Below are 16,803 nucleotides of genomic sequence, written 5' to 3'. Positions count from 1 at the left end.
TGTGATTTGATAGATTTTCATGACAGTATAAGCTTGATCTCTTTTCTAACAAAGAAAGAAACTGGTACTTGGCTGGGACTGTTGACAGTTTCTTAAGCACTGATTGAGTGACATTAGCAGCAAAATCTCTTTTTTCCTGTAATGTTAGCTGTGCCTGAAGCCAGCTAGCATCTTTCTTCTATGAGAGTCAAAGCTGTTTCTTTTATTATGTGGTTCCACATACTTCTGTCCTGGATTGTATCACAAGGGAAAAAATCGTCCCCAATCCATTCCTGCTTGTATTCCCATGGAATATTTTAGGCATGTCAGCTGTTAGGGCCTGATCAAGGATTTGATCCAGTTGGCTCTCTAGCCTCAATTAAGAATCTGTTTGAAAAGCCTTCAGTAGTAACATTTAGTTTCTAGAGTTACAACCATTATTTTGTCTTTTATCCCTGTTGTACTTTCAAAAGGGTTTATGTAACTGGGAAAATATAATAAAGTAGATGCTTTTATCAATAATAGCGGGGTGATAGTTGATGAAATATTAGAAGGTGATATGTTTGGGGGCTGGAGGTTGGAGGGTGTTTTTTGTTTCTTTGTTTGAGACAGGGTCTTGCTCTGTTGCCCAAGCTAGAGTGCACTGGCGCGGTCTCAGTTCATTGCAGCTTTGACCTCCTGGGCTCATGTGATCTTCCTGCCTCGGCCTCTTGAGTAGCTGAGACTACAGGCGTGTGTCACTCTGCCTGGGTAATTTTTTATTTTTTTGTAGAGATAGGGTCTCACTATATTGCCCAGCTGGTCTCAGACTCCTGGGCTCAAACAATCCTCCCACCTTGGCCTCCCAAAGTGCTGGGATTATAGGCGTGAGCCACCACTCTTGGTCGTCTCAAACTCCTTTTTAAAAAAGTCTCCAAGGCTGTCTCTACAAAAAAAAAGGAAAAGAAAAATAGCTGGACATGGTGGTGTGTACCTGTGGTCCCAGCTACTTGGGAGGTTGAGGCTGAGATAGGAGGATAACATGAGCCTGGGAGGTTGGGGCTGCAGTGAGCCATTATCACACCACTGCACTCCAGCCTGGGCAACATAGTAAGACTATGTCTTGAAAATAAATAAGAAACATATATATATATATATGGCATTTTTAAATGGTGAGGTAAATATCAATAGAAGATCTGATATTTTCTTTTTGTATCCCAGTGGAGGCTTTTTGCATCCCTTAGTGCAGTTACTCATCTTTGGAGACCATTGACCTAGATCACTGATGGGGGAGCCCAGCCCAAGCTTTTTGTTTTTAATAAGTTACTTAGGTGATTGTGATTCTGATGTACACTGCAGTTTTGAGATCCATTGATCTGTGTCATTCGAATTTCTTATAGTTACTTATGAAATGAAGGCAAAGAAAAGGTTTGGTCAGAAGAGGAGAAGCCATGCAGTTTTAACTTTGGCTACCAAGCTGAGGATCAGGTGGAAAGGATAACCTTATTTTCTTTCTTTTCCCTGTCCTTTCCCTTTCCTCCTTTCTTTTCTTTTCTTTCTTTTTTTTTTTTTTATGACGGAGTCTTGCTCTGTAGCCCAGGCTGGAGTGCAGTGGCGCAATCTCGGCTCACTGCAACCTCCCCCTCCCGGGTCCAGGCTCAAGCAATTCTCCTGTCTCAGCCTCCTGAATAGCTGGGATTACAGGAATGCGCCACCATGCCCGGCTAATTTTTGTATTTTTAGTAGAGACAGGGTTTCACCATGTTGGCCAGTTGGGTCTTGAACTCCTGACCTCGTGATTCGCCCGCCTCAGCCTCCCAAAGTGCTGGAATTACAGGCATGAGCCACTGCGCCTGGCTCTTCCTTTCTTTTCTTCTTTTTTTTTCTTTTTGTGGCAAGGTCTCACTCTGTCACCCAGGCTGGAGTGCAGTGGTACAATCTCAGCTCGTTGCAGCTTCTGCCTCTGAGGCTCAGGAGAGCCCACTTCAGCTTCCCGAGTAACTGGGACTACAGGCGTGTGCCACCACACCCAGCTTTTTTTTGGTATTTTTTTGTGGAGATGGGGTTTTGACATGTTGCCTAGGCTGGTCTCGAACTCCTGTGCTCAAGCGATCTGCCTGCCTTGTAAAGTACTGGGATTACAGGCGTGAGCCACTACATCTGGCCCTTATTTTTAAAGATGATTAAAACTTACCCTGAAAGACCGTCATGCTGATGATCTACCATACTATTACATGTTCAGTTTTTCCTATGTCTTCATAATGATCTTTCTGATTATTTCATTTCCTTAAAATCTGATATTTTGGTCTTAAATGCGGGATAAAGTCCAAATTCCCTAATGTGGCTTACAAAATTTTCATGATTTTGACCCCTGCTAACCTTCCATAGCTTTTATTGCTCCTTCCCCCATGCTTGCCCCCTGGAAAACCTGTTTCTGTGAAAACAAACAGAAGCAAAATCAAAGAAAGCTTCTCAACTCTAGCCACAATAAATGATCTGTAGTTTACTGTAAACCTTTTCTGTGCTTGGTTATTTTGCCTGCATTGCCTTTCTTGCATTTTCCTAATGGAAAACTACTGATTAATTAAGATTCAGTTCAAACATTTTTTCCTGACCTCTCTAAACAACTGGTACTCTCTCCTCCATGTGATTTTATAGTACTTACTGAATTGCTGAAATTACTTAAAAGTCTCCTTTCTAGTAGGCTGAGTTCCTCAAGGATAAAGAGAGTAAATTACAATATAAGTTTCATGAGGGCTGGTACAGTCTTTTGTTTAATCACAGTATCTGGGTATAATAGTAGCTATTTATTTAATGAATCTATATATCTTCAGTGGGCTTTAAATTACTTGTTTATTAAATATATTATAAATTAATAAGTGAATGAGTTATAAAATCCCAAAAGTAATCTTATTTTATGGGGTCAGACTTAGAAAGGAGAGCGTCTTCTTTGAAATCTTGAATACATGGCATTTTTAATGCCAGGACACAATACACAAATCTGTGTATTTTTGTATAATATCTGATTTCATTTTCTGTATAAGAAAGACTTGGATAATATTTTTAAATTTTTAATTTATTTGTTAGGATTTTTGGAAACAGGGTCTCACTCTCCCACCCAGGCTGGAGTTCAGTGGTGTGATCTTGACTCACTACAGCCTTGATCTCCTAGACTCAAGCAATCCTCCTACCTCAGCCTCCCAAGTAGCTGGGACCACAGGTGCACACCACCATCCCCAGCTGATTTCTGTATTTTTTGTGGAGTTGGGGTCTCACCATGTTACCTAGGCTGGTCATGAACTCTTGAGCTGAAGCCATCTGCCTGCCTTGGCCTCCCAGAATGCTGAGATTACAGGTGTGAGCCACTGCTCCCGGCCTTGAATAATTTTTATGGATTTTAATATTGGTATTTAAATGAGAAGATCTAAAAGAAAACAAAGGAAAAGCTTCTTGACATTGGTCTTGGCAGTGATTTTTTTTGTTTAGGACACCAAAAGCACAGGCAACAAAAGCAAAAACAAGTGGGACTACCTCAAACTAAAAAGCTTCTGCACAGCAAAGGAGAAACAACAAAATAAAAAGGCAACCTATGGATTGGGAGAAACTGTTTGCGAACCATATATCTGATAAGGGATTAATATCTAAAATATATGAGGACCTCAAACAGTAACGATAAAAGGAATAACCCAAAAACGGGCAAAGGACCTGCGTAGACATTTCTCCAAAGCAAACGTGCAAATGGCTAACAGGTGTTTGAAAAGGTGCTTAACATCATTAATCATCAGGGGGAGTGCAAATCAAAACCACCATGAGTTATCATCTCATACCTATTAGAATGCCTTTTATCAAAAAGATAAGAAATAAATGTTGGCAAGGATGCAGTGAAAGGGGAATCTTTGTACACTGTTGGTGGCAATGTAAACTGATGCAGCCACCGTGGAAAATGCTGTAGAGCTTCCTAAACAAATTGAAAATAGAGCTGCCATATTACCCAGCAGTTCTTCTAGTTATAGTCCCAAAGGAAGTAAAATCACCACTTTGTAAAGATATCTGCACTCCCATGTTCATTGCAACATTATTTAGAGTAGCCAGGAGATGGAAAAAAACAAAATATCTGTTGATGGGCTGAATGAATAGATAAGGAAATTATGGTATATATACACACAATGGAATATTCAGCCGTAAAAAAGGAGATTCTACTGTTTGCAACACCATTGACGAACCTAAAAGACATTATGCTAAGTGAAATAAGCCAGATACACCAAAGAATACTGCATGATTTCACATGTGGAATCTAAAAAAACAATCAAAAAAGGAAACCATAGAAACAAAGAGCAAAACAGTGATTGGAGGCCAGGCGTGGTGGCTCATGCCTGTAATCCCAGGACTTTGAGAGGCCAAGGTGGGAGGGTTGCTTGAGCCCAGGAGTTCAAGACCAGCCTGAGCAACATAGGTGAGCCTCTGTCTCTACAAAAAATAAAAAAATTATCCAGGCTAGGTGATGTGTGCCTGTAGTTCCTGCTGCTCGGGAGGCTGAGGTGAGAGGATCTCCTGAGCCTAGGAGGCTGAGGCTGCAGTGAGTCATGATTGCACCACTGCACTCCAGCCTGGGTGACAGAGTGACTCTGCCTCAAAAAACAAAAAACAATGTGGGGGAAGGATGGAAAGATGTAGATCAGAGGGTACAAAGTTGCAGATATGTTGGATGAATGTCTAATGTACAGCACGAGGGCTATATTTAATAATATTGTATTATGTACTGGTAATTTGTCAAGACAATAGATTTTAAGTACTTGTACCACAAAAAAAATAAAAAAAGACGTAAAGGTAACTATATGGGATAATGAGTATGTTAATTTGTTTGTATTAATCATTTCACTGTGTATATGTGTATCAAGATAAGTATATCAAACAGCATGTTGTGTTATACATCTTAATATATAATTTTAAAAGTTTAAAAAATCAGTTGGAAAAATAAATAAATGAGAAAACCTAGAAAATAGCCAAATAACTTTATTAAACTTGAGAATTTATTTTCCAGTGTTGAGATATTATTTTTTATTATTTTCTATAGGGTGTTTGTGAACCGAAGTTTAGCCATGGAAAAGATAAAGTGTTTTGGTTTTGATATGGATTATACCCTTGCTGGTGAGTAGCAATTTCTGATTGCTTAAGAACTGCTGCTTTGGGTATAACACAGTGGGTTCACAGTAGGCAATTCAATTAACATTTGCTGACTTAATCATGTATTTGGCTACCAGAAGCTTTTATTATCAAATTGCTTCCACTAAGATTTATGAATATTGAAATTATCAGATATCCTTGAGATTTGGCTCATGAGTTTGCATACATAGATAGAAAAAGTATTAAATTTTACTATTTTAGAGTTCCTGGTAAGAAATAATATGGTAAAAATCATACATTGATACGTATATTTGGGCATTTTTGACTTTTACTCTTAGCCATTCTTTAGGTATGAGATTTTGTATCTCTTACTCTGCCACAGATAAACTTGTATCAGTTAAAAATTTTAATGTTAGTTTTTTTTTTGGAACGGAGTTTCACTCTTGTCTTCTAGGCTGGAGTGCAATGGCGCGATTTTGGCTCACTGCAACCTCCACCTCCTGGGTTCAAGCGATTCTCCTTCCTCAGCCTCCCAGGTGGCTGGGATTACAGGTGTGCGCCACCATACCCGGCTAAATTTTGTATTTTTAGTAGAGATGGAATTTCACCATGTTGGCCAGGCTGATCTCGAACTCCTGACCTCAGGTGATCTACCCAGCTTGGCCTCCCAAAGTGCTGGGATTACAGGCGTGAGCCACCGCGCCCAGACAATACGTTGTTATTAACACAAATGGGAAATGTGTTCATTTTCCATTTAAATGATTGCACACATAGTATGTATAAGGCTTTTAAAAAACTAGAGCCGCAGCCATAAGAAAGAATGAGTTTGTGCCCTTTGCAGGGATATGGATGAAGCTGGAAGCCGTCATTCTCAGCGAACTGCACAGGAACCAAAAACCAAACACTGCATATTCTTACTTATAAGTAGGAGTTGAACATTGAGAACACATGAACACAGGGAGGGGAACATCACACACTGGGGCTTGTCTGGGGGTGGGAGGCAAAGGGAGGGAGAGCATTAGGACAAACACCTAATGCATGCAGGGCTTAAAACCTAGATGACGGGTTTATATGTGCAACAGACCACCATGGTACATGTATACCTATGTAACCTGCATGTTCTGCGCACGTATCCCAGAACTTAAAAAAAACAACAAAACCCAAAAAACTCAGAGATGTACTAGACTTGCTTTTCTGTACCTAGGGTATATGCAGGAATTTAGCCAGTCTTCCCAATGGTCAGCTGCAATTAGATGGAGGACTGGGCAAGAAGTCACTGAAACTCCATGACAAACATGGAAAAGATGAACTTCTTTTTTAACTTGTAGAATCCTTATTCTGTGTAGATGTTTTCATCAGCATGTTTTGTCCTTAGGATGTGGGACATTGGGTACCATCTCATGGTCTTCTATTTGTGTAAACTTTGTGTTTAAGTTTCCACATCCTTTTTTATTAAATAAATTATATAGCTTCTGAAACCAACCAACCAACCAAACAAACAAACAAAAAACTAGAACCATTAGCTTTATTCATTATCCTATAGCCCTTATACCAGCACTGTGCTGTTTTTCCCTTCCTTCTCTAAGATATATTTGAGTCAATGTATTAATCAATAGTTATAACATCTTTCCAGAACTTAGTAAAATATTTTCAATCTCGTGAAAATGCATTTAATTTAAGAAGTAGTGGGAAGGTGGGATCAAGTTGAGCATATGTGCTTGCACGTGTGTGTGAAACTGTGACAGAATCTTTCAGAAATTGTCTCTTAAAAATTTTGTCTTTACACAAAAACCTTAAAATGTATAAAGACACTTCTTAGGGACTATTAATATAACAGTGCTAATTTGTCCATCTCAAATTAGAGAAATCGCAGTTTGATGTTCAGTTTAAGCTACAAATGTAAATGAATAATACATGTTCAAAAATGAAATTATGGAGGTACTTGCCACATAGATATGGCCATGATTTTTTTTACCAAACAAGTAATACATTAAAAATATACACAGTTCCTGATTTGAATTTTTCTCTTCCCTCCGTACTCTTTGTCGTTTATTTGTTTTTCTATTGCCTTAAGCTTATTTTTGCAGCATTTAATGTTTTTCTGATTGGTCACAGACACTTTTAGGAGTACTTGTCAGAAAGCAGGGGAAAGCAGTCTACTTTCTCAATGTAGATCTTGCCGTTCAAATGGGGAGAAAATCCTATAGTCTCTTCTTTCAAGAATTCTAGCTCTCTAGGGAAAGGAATGGTGAGATAATTTGGCAGCTGAAAGAGATTATCTAAAGCAGAAATAGAAGTTAATGGTGTCAAAAAGTGACAAACATTTTTCCCTTGGTTATTAAGACAATCTCATTACATTGAAATAGTTCAATTCAGTAAGTATTTATTGAGAATCTATAATGTGCCTGGCACATTTTGTTACTGAAAACTGAGATGATTATATATTCCCACAGAATAATGAAAAAATAAACTATCTTGTATATTGAAAAGGTCACTGAATCGGCCTTGCGCGGTGGCTCATGCCTATAATCCCAGCACTTTGGGAGACTGAGGCGGGCGGATTACTTGACAGGAGTTTGAGACCAGCCTGCCCAACATGGTGAAGCCCCGTCTCTACCAAAAAATACAAAAATTAGCTGGGTATGGTGGTTCTCGCCTATAGTCTCAGCTGTTCAGGAGGCTGAGGTGGGAGAATCTCATCAACCAGGGAGGCAGAGGTTGCAGTGAGCCGAGATGGTGCCACTGCACTCCAGCCTGGGCAACAGAGTGAGACCGTGTTTCAAAGAAAAAAATTAACTGAATCTGTCTCTAAACTTTAATGCACCTTATGATTTATTCTTTTTGTTTTTTGCAATGCCACTTCATATTTTAATGCTTTCTCCTAGTCTACACACAAATATATTTTGTGTATATTTAACAGTAAGTGTTAACATTTATTAAGTACTTATTATATGCCAGGACCTGTTCCAAGTGCTTTATATAGATTATCTCATTTAACACATGGATTCTGTTATCACATCTGTTATTGAATATTTATAGAAACTCTTTGAAGCAGTTACTACCATCATCTTCATTTTACATATGACTGAGATTAAGCACTTTGTCCAAGGACATTTAGTTACGATGTACCTGAACCAAGATTCAGACCTAAGCATGCATATATGTATAGGCATATAATGTTAAAATTATCATTTTGGATAATGACAGTTCATCGAGATTTTCATATAAATAGAAACATATAGTGTGTTAGTCTGTTTTCACACTGCTGATAAAGACATACCTGAGACTGGGCAATTTACAAAAGAGATTTTTGTCTTGTTTTGTTTGAGATGGAGTCTCACTCTGTCACCCAGGCTGGAGTGCAGTGGTGCAGTCTCAGCTCACTGCAGCCTCTGCATCCTGGGTTCAAGCGATTATCCTGCCTCAGCCTCCCGAGTAGCAGAGATTACAGGTGCCAGCCACCATGCACGGCTAATTTTTGTATTTTTAGTAGAGACGCAGGGGGCAGTGGGGGTTTCATTATGTTGGCCAGGCTGGTCTGGAACTCCTGACCTCAGGTGATCTGCCTGTCTTGGCCTCCCAAAGTGCTGGGATTACAAGTGTGAGCCACTGAGCCTGACCAGAAAGAGGTTTCGTGGACTTACAGTTCCATGTGGCTAGGGAAGCCCCACCATCATGGCAGAAGGTGAAAGGCATGTCTCACATGGCAGCAGACAGGAGAAGAGAGATTGTTCAGGGAAGTTCCCCTTTTTAAAACCATCAGATCTCATGAGACTTATTCACTATCACAGGAACAGCAAGGTTTGAAAGACCCATCCCCATGATTCAGTTACCTCCCACTGGGTCCCTCCCACAACATGTGGGAATTCAAGATGAGATTTGGGTGGGGATACAGCCAAACCATATCATTCTGCCCCTGGTCCCTCCTAAATCTCTTGTCCTCACATTTCAAAACCAATCATGCCTTCCCAACAGTCCCCCAAAGTCTTAACTCATTTCAGCATTAACTAAAAAGTTCACAGTCCAATATCTCATCTGAAATAAGGCAAGTCCCTTCTGCCTATCAACCTGTAAAATCACAAGCAAGTTAGTTACTTCCTAGATACAATGGGGACACAGGCATTGAGTAAATACAGCCATTTCAAATGGGAGAAATTGGCCAAAACAAAGGGGCTGCAGGCCCCATGCAAGTTTGAAATCCAGTGGGGCAGTCAAATCTTAAAGCTCCAAAATGATCTCTCTTGACCCTGTGTCTCACATCCAGGTCTCACTGATGCAAGAGGTGGATTCCCATGGTTTTGAGCTGCTCCACTTCTGTGGCTTTGCAGGGTACAGCTTCCCTCCCAGCTGCTTTCACGGGCTGGTGTTGAGTGTTTGTGGCTTTTCCAGGTGCACGGTGTAAGCTGTCACTGGATCTATTATTCTGGGGTCTGGAGGATGGTGACCCTCTTCTCATAGCTCCACTAGGCAGTGCCCCAATAGGGACCCTGTGTGGGGGCTCAGACGCCACATTTCCCTTCTGAACTGCCCTAGCAGAGGTTTTCCATGAGAGCCCCACCCTGGCAGTAAACTTCTCCCTGGACATCCAGGCATTTCCATACATCCTCTGAAATATAGGTGGAGGTTCCTAAACCACACTTGTTGACTTCTGTGCACTCGCAGGCTCAGCACCCCATGGAAGGTGCCAAGGCTTGAGGCCTGTAACCTCTGAAGCCATGGCCCCTGCTCTACATTGGCCCCTTTCAGCCATGGCAAGAGCGGCTGGCACTCAGGGCACCAAGTCGCTAGGCTGCACACAGCCTGGGCCTGGGCCATCAAACCACTTTTTCCTCTGAGGCCTCCTGGCCTGTGATGGAAGGGGCTGCCATGAAGAACTCTGACATGCCCTGGAGACATTTTCCCCATTGTCTTGGTGATTAACATTGGGCTCTTCGTTACTTATGCAGATTTCCATACAGGGCTTGAATTTCTTCTCAGAAAATGAGTTTTCTTTTCTGTTGCATTATCAGGCTACAAATTTTTACGCTCTGCTTCCCTTATAAAACTGAATGACTTTAACAGCACCCAAGTCACCTCTTGAATGCTTTGCTGCTTAGAAATTTCTTCCACCAGATACCCTAAAGCATCTCTCTCAAGTTCAAAGTTCCACAAATCTCTAGAGCAGGGGCAAAACGCCACCAGTCTCTGTGCTAAAATATAGAAAGAGTTACCTTTGCTCCAGCTCCCAACAAGTTCCTCATTTCCATCTGAGACTTCCTCAGCCTGGAATTTATTGCCCATGTCACTATCAACATTTTTGTCAAAGCCATTCAACAAGTCTCTAGGAAGTTCTAAACTTTGCTACATTGTTCTGTCTTCTTCTGAACCCTCCAAACTGTTCTAACATCTATCTGTTACCCAGTTCCAAAGTTGCTTCCACATTTTCGAGTATGTTTTCAGCAATGCCCCACTCTACTGGTACCAATTTACTGTAGTAGTTTGTTTTCACGCTGCTGATAAAGACATACCTCAGACGGGGCAGTTTACAAAAGAAAGAGGTTTAGGCCAGGTGCAGTGGCTTATCCCAGCACTTTGAGAGGCTCAAGTGGGTGGATCACCTGAGGTCAGGAGTTCGAGACCTGCCTGGCCAACATGGTGAAACCCCGTCTCTACTAAAAATACAAAATTAGCTGGGTGTGGTGGTGTGCGCCTGTAATCCCAGCTACTTGGGAGGCAGGAGAGTCACTTGAACCCGGGAGGTGGAGGTTGCAGTGAGCCGAGATCGTGCCACTGCACTCCGGCCTGGGTAAAAAGATCAAAACTCCATCTCCAAAAAAAAAAAAAAAAGAAGTTAATGAACTTAGTTTCACATGGCTGGGGTGGCCCCACAATCAAGGTGGAAGGTGAAATGTCTCACATGGCAGCAGACAAGAGAAGAGAGCTTGTGCAGGGAAATTCCCCTTTTTAAAATCATCTAGATCTTGTGAGAGTTATTCATTATCACAAGAACAGCACAGGAAAGACACGCCCCTGTGATTCAGTTACTTCCCACTGGGTCCCTCCCACAACACGTGGAAATTCAAGATGAGATTTGGGTAGGGACGTAGCCAAGCCATATCATATATTACGTACTCCTTTTTGTCTGCCTTATTTTGCTCAGCATGTTTTTGTGATTCATTCACATTGTTGTCTACCAGTAAGTAGTTCATTCTTTTTTTAACTCTTGACGTAATTTTTTTTTATTATTTTAAAATTACTTTAGACTGCGGCTGGGCGTGGTGGCTCATGCCTGTAATCCCAGCACTTTGGGAGGCTGAGGTGGGCAGATCACGAAGTCAGGAGATCGAGACCATCTTGGCTAACATGGTGAAACCGCGTCTCCGCTAAAAAAAGTACAAAAAATTAGCTGGGCATGGTGGTGGGCACCTGTAGTTCCAGCTCCTTGGGAGGCTGAGGCAGGAGAATGGCGTGAACCCGGGAGGCAGAGCTTGCAGTGAGCCGAGATCGCGCCACTGCACTCCAGCCTGGGTGACAGAGCGAGACTCTGTCTCAAAAAAAAAAAAAAAAAAAAAAATTACTTTAGACCTACAGAAGAGTTACAAAAATAATTTAGAGAGTTCTCCTTTCCTCTCTCCTATGGTAACATCTTGCTTGACCATAGTACAATTATAAAAACTGAGAAATTAACATTAGTACAGTATTATTAGTTGAACTACGGACTTTATTTTTCATCAGTTTTTCCACTAATGTCGTCTTTTTATTCTAGAATCCAGTGCCGAATCACATATTGCATTTAGTTGTCTTATCTCCTTAGTCTCTTCTAATCTGTGATTGTTCCTAAGTCTTCTCTTTCATTGCTTTGACACTTTTTTTTTTTTTTTTTGAGACGAAGTTTTGCTCCTGTTTCCCAGGATGGAGTGCAGTAGCACAATCTCGGCTCACTGCAACCTCCACCTCCCAGGTTCAAGCAATTCTCCTGCCTCAGCCTCCCAAATAGCTGGGATTACAGGCATGCATCACCACACCCAGCTTATTTCTTGTATTTAGTAGAGACAGGGTTTCATCATGTTGATCAGGCTGGTCTCGAACTCCTGACCTCAGGTGATCCACCTGCCTCAGCCTCCCAAAGTGCTGGGATTATAGGCATGAGCCACCATGCCCGGCCAACACTTTTTTAAAAAATAAGAATTTTTTTTCTCTTTTGAGACAGTGTCTCACTCTGTTGCCCAGGGTGGAGTGCAGTGGTGCAATCATGGTTCACTGCAGCCTTAACCTCCCAGGCTTAGGTGATCCTCCCTTTTCAGCCTCCCAAGTAGCTGGAGATACAGGTGCAAGCCACCATGCCCAGATAACTTTTTTATTTTTCAGTAGTGACAGAATTTCACCATGTCACTCAGACTGGCCTGGAACTCCTGGGCTCAAGCGATCCACCTGCCTTGGCCTCCCAAAGTGCTGTGAGCCACTGCACCTGGTCTTGCTTTGAGACTTTTAAAGAGTACTGGCTAGGTGTTTTGTAGAGTGTTCCACAATGTGGGTTTGTCTGCTTTGTGGTTCATAGAAAGCACCTTCTAGCTGTGTCCTCACATGGTGGAAGTGCTAAGGGGTCTCTCTTAGGCCTCTTTTATAAGGGCAGTAATCCCATTCACAAGTGCTCTGCCTTTGTAAAAGAGGGCACCAATCACTTCCCAGAGGCCTCACTTCCTGACACCATCATATTGATGATTAGATTTCAACATATGAACTTTGAAGACCATAGAATGAACTGTAAAACTGTCTGTCTAGCATAATCTGTGAATTGGCTATTCTGGCAAACAGTGTTTTGAGTGATATATAATTACCTTACAGCATAGATAGATTACTAGTTTTCAGAGTTAGAATGTAGTGAAATTCTTAGAATACAGTGATCCTAGGATTGATGCTTCTGAAGTGTCTGCTTAGGACATCACATGTCAAACATAACATCTCAAAGTCATGTTTTGGAATGGTGTGTTCATTGAGAGGTGGTTATTGGCTCATGATCCTTATCACACTGTAAATTTGCCTAAATTTGTTCTGAGGAAACAGCTACATAGGGTTACCTCAAAGTTCTTTTTTCTTGTTTTCAGATGTGGGAAATACATATGACTTCTTTTTGGAAAGGATGAGGGGTGGGATTTAATCTTGGCAAATTGAGATATTTTCATAAGGAAACTGTGTTTTTGGTCTTCCTGAAGATGGCCACAGAAGACCTTCTTTGGGCAGCGGGGTTTTATTTTGATTTTTCAGCTTTTTCATGGTTCTATGAGTAGATAAGAAAATTTACTTTGAATAATGATGTTTTGAGAATCCTGTTGTTTATGTTAAATGCTGGAGTTGATAGAATTAGTGGTAAATAATTATTTAAAACTTTGATGTCACTAATGAATGAGGAAGAGGGTAACTGAAGCAAAAATACTATGTGGACTGTAGGAATGTTAAACCGTATATATAATAATTCTAAACTTGTAATTTTTCAAAAGTTAATGATACAGACCTTTGGTAAAGGTGTTACTGGGGGCTGTGGGAGAGTTGGTTGTTGGGAGTTTGTTGAGAGTTGAGAGTAGTTTGTTAAAAGAGAAATTGATGGCCTTTCTTGTATTAAAATGTTTCTTATTTTGCTTACAGTTTGGTAGTCATTTATTTCCCCAATGAAGTATGTCACATAGTGTTCAGTAACATAATCCATTCTGATGGGAGCTTCATTATCTTCATCTCATCTAAATGCTGACCTAATACCAAAAATATTTTTCAGAGAAGATTCCTTTGTCACCAATTATCCCCATAATTGAAGCCAGCTATGTATTATTTGCAAGATTTCTATGTAAGACTAACATTTGTATATAGAACAGCAACAAAATATGTAAAAATCTTGTTTATTGACACAAGTAATTTTGCCTGGTTGTCTTGAACCTAAATCAGTATTAATCCTGAATCTGCTACCCATAGAATGCCAGTATTTGTATTTAGCTCCTTATGTTTGTATTATTGTAGATTAACACTTTATTTCTCTAATGAGATTATGTACATTAATTATGCTTTAACTACAGTTGACCCTTGAATAATACAGGAGTTAAAGGCACTGACTCCCATGCAATCGAAAACCCTTAACTCTTCCCACATTTAACTACTAATAGCCTATTTTTGACCAAATACTTATTGATAACATAAACAGTCAGTTGACACATATTTTGTATATTGTATATATTATATACTATATTTTTACAAAAAATTAGCCACAAAAATTGTTAAGAAAAACATAAGGAAGAGAAAATACATTTACTATTCATCAAGTGGAAGTAGGTCATCATAAAGGTCTTCATTCTCATTATCTTCATGTTGAGTAGGTTGAGGAGGAAGAGGAAGAGACGGTGTTGGTCTTGCTGTCTCAGGGGCAGCAGAGGCAAAGGAGGTGGAGGATACAGGAGAGGAGGCAGGAGAGGTAGGCACACTTTTATTGTAAAAAGTCTGAAGGGCGGGGCACAGTGGCTCATGTCTGTAATCCCAACATTTTGGGAGGCCGAGGCAGGTGGATTGCTTGAAGCCAGGAGTTTGAGACTAGCCTAGGGAACCTAATGAGACCCAGTCTCTACAAAAACTTTTCAGAAATTAGCCAGACATCATGGTGTGTGCCTATAGTTCCAGCTATTCCGGAGACTGAGATGGGAGGATCACTTGAGCCCAGGAGTTTGAGATTTCAATGAGCTGTGGTCATGGCACTGCACTTCCCCCGGGTGATACATCAAGACCTTGTCTCCAAAAAAATAAAAATAAAAAATTCACATATAAGTGGACCTGCGCAGTTCAAACCCACATTATTCAAGTCAACTGTAGTTTGTCTACCGAGTACAGATGAGTTTATAAATGAAAGTCATGTTTAGAATCTAGATAGTACTGAACCATATGTATTAGCTTTACCACTGGCCAAGAGTGGACTGTTTTTTTTTGTTTTGTTTGTTTGTTTGTTTGTTAGTTTTTTAGACGGAGTCTCACTCTGTCCCCCAAGCTGCAGTGCAGTGGCATGATCTCCGCTCACTGCAACCTCCGCCTTCTGGGTTCAAGCGATTCTTCTGCCTCAGTCTCCTGAGTAGCTGGGTCTACAGGCATACACCACCATGTCCTGTTAATTTTTGTATCTTTTGTAGAGATGGGGTTTCACCATATTGGCCAGGCTGGTCTCTAACTCCTGACCTTGTGATTCGTCTGCCTTGGCCTCCCAAAGTGCTGAGATTACAGATGTGAGCCACCACACCTGGCTGACAATGTTTTATATAAAAAGTACCCATCAAGCGTATTTACAATTCCTCTTTCACACCAAGTTACTTTAGTGGCATTCTTTGCATATGATATGTATCAGGATTTGGCCCTTTGCATTTTGACTTCCTCTGCAGATACATGTTTTTCTTTTCCCTTTTTTTGAGGCTTTTTCTCCCTTAATTAGACCTGTTGGGTGCTCTAGTTTCCCATTGTATTAAGTTGCTCTCATGTATATACTTTCTATACCCCAGAGTTTTCATTTGTGGTCCTTACTTGAGCACACAGTCTTTTTAGCCTTTTTATGGTTATGTGACCCACACAGATGGGTCAGGCTAACCCTAGGACCAAACAAGCTAAAAAAGATCTTGAAAGCCAATCTAAGATTAGGTCTTTGGACTTGGGAGAGAGCAAGAAAGTTGTTTTTAATCAAACTATGCCCTCTCCACAAAATGAAGGGATTAATCTATACTATTTCTGAATTTTGTTTATTTGGTTTTATTTGAATAGACAGCTGCTAAAAATGTGTTGCTGAATTTGTTGTTACCAACAGTGGACAATAGAGTGAAAACAGAAAACAGAATTGGTATTTTTCAGGCTGTTCAGTGCTTGTTTTTTTCAAATGGCTAATAGGCACGAACAGACTAGTGATTTCTATTAGTATTGTTACTTAGTTTTATAATATTAAATCCAGAAATCTAGTTCTGAGACTTCAAATGAGAAATTCTTTTCCAAGTAAATGAGTGACATAAAGTCCTTAACATTACCTCCTCATGGTTACAGATCAGCATCTGACAGACTGCTAATCTGCAAAATGTGGTTTCTTCAAGAAGCAAAATGCTAGCCAGCAGCTGTTAAGTGAGAGTAATCTGAGTGTAAGAAGTCATTTTTTTTTTCTTTCCATCATCTTTCCACGCCGCCACAATGGTGCACATGAATGACTTGGCTGATGCCCTCAAGAGCATCAACAATGCCGAAAAGAGAGGCAAATGCCAGGTTCTTATGAGGCTGTGCTCCAAAGTTATTGTCCGGTTTTTTTACTGTGATGATGAAGCATGGTTACATTGGCAAATTGAAATCATTGATGATCACAGAGCTGGGAAAATTGTTGTGAACCTCACAGGCAGGCTAAACAAGTGTGGAGGGATAGATGAGCCCCAGATTTGATGTGCAACTCAAAGATCTAGAAAAATGGTAGAATAATCTGCTTCCATCCCACCAGTTTGGTTTCATTGTACTAACGATCTCAGCTGATATCATAGACCATGAAGAAGCAAGACGAAAACGCACAGGAGGGAAAATCCTAGGATTCTTTTTCTAGAGATATAATACATATTTATAAATAAAATGCCTCATGGAAAAAAAACTGATTTTTTTTAAAAGGCAGAATAATTCTCTTTCTGTTAAATTATATTAAATATAATTTCATTAAATTTAATTATTGTATTATTAAATTACATATTATATATTAAA

General features: G+C 40.3%; 1 protein-coding gene across 31 annotated transcripts in view; it reads left to right on the top strand.

The window, feature by feature from the left end:
* The window catches only part of NT5C2 (5'-nucleotidase, cytosolic II), a 111,524-nt gene that overhangs the window by 55,260 nt on the left and 39,461 nt on the right, over positions 1-16,803 (top strand). For 24 of the 31 annotated variants that reach the window (XM_025395673.1, XM_025395677.1, XM_025395678.1 and 21 more), the window contains one exon: positions 5,033-5,106. The exons of 6 other annotated variants lie outside the window; for them this stretch is intronic. In XM_025395673.1, coding sequence (XP_025251458.1) covers positions 5,033-5,106 — 74 coding nt within the window. Of the gene's footprint in view, positions 1-5,031; positions 5,107-16,803 lie in introns of those variants that run through there. One more of the 31 variants, XM_025395676.1, reaches the window with a different exon arrangement.

The sequence above is a fragment of the Theropithecus gelada genome, chromosome 9, assembly GCF_003255815.1.
Source record: "Theropithecus gelada isolate Dixy chromosome 9, Tgel_1.0, whole genome shotgun sequence".
Lineage (NCBI taxonomy): Eukaryota > Metazoa > Chordata > Mammalia > Primates > Cercopithecidae > Theropithecus > Theropithecus gelada.
This window is presented reverse-complemented; position numbering and strand designations above follow the sequence as displayed.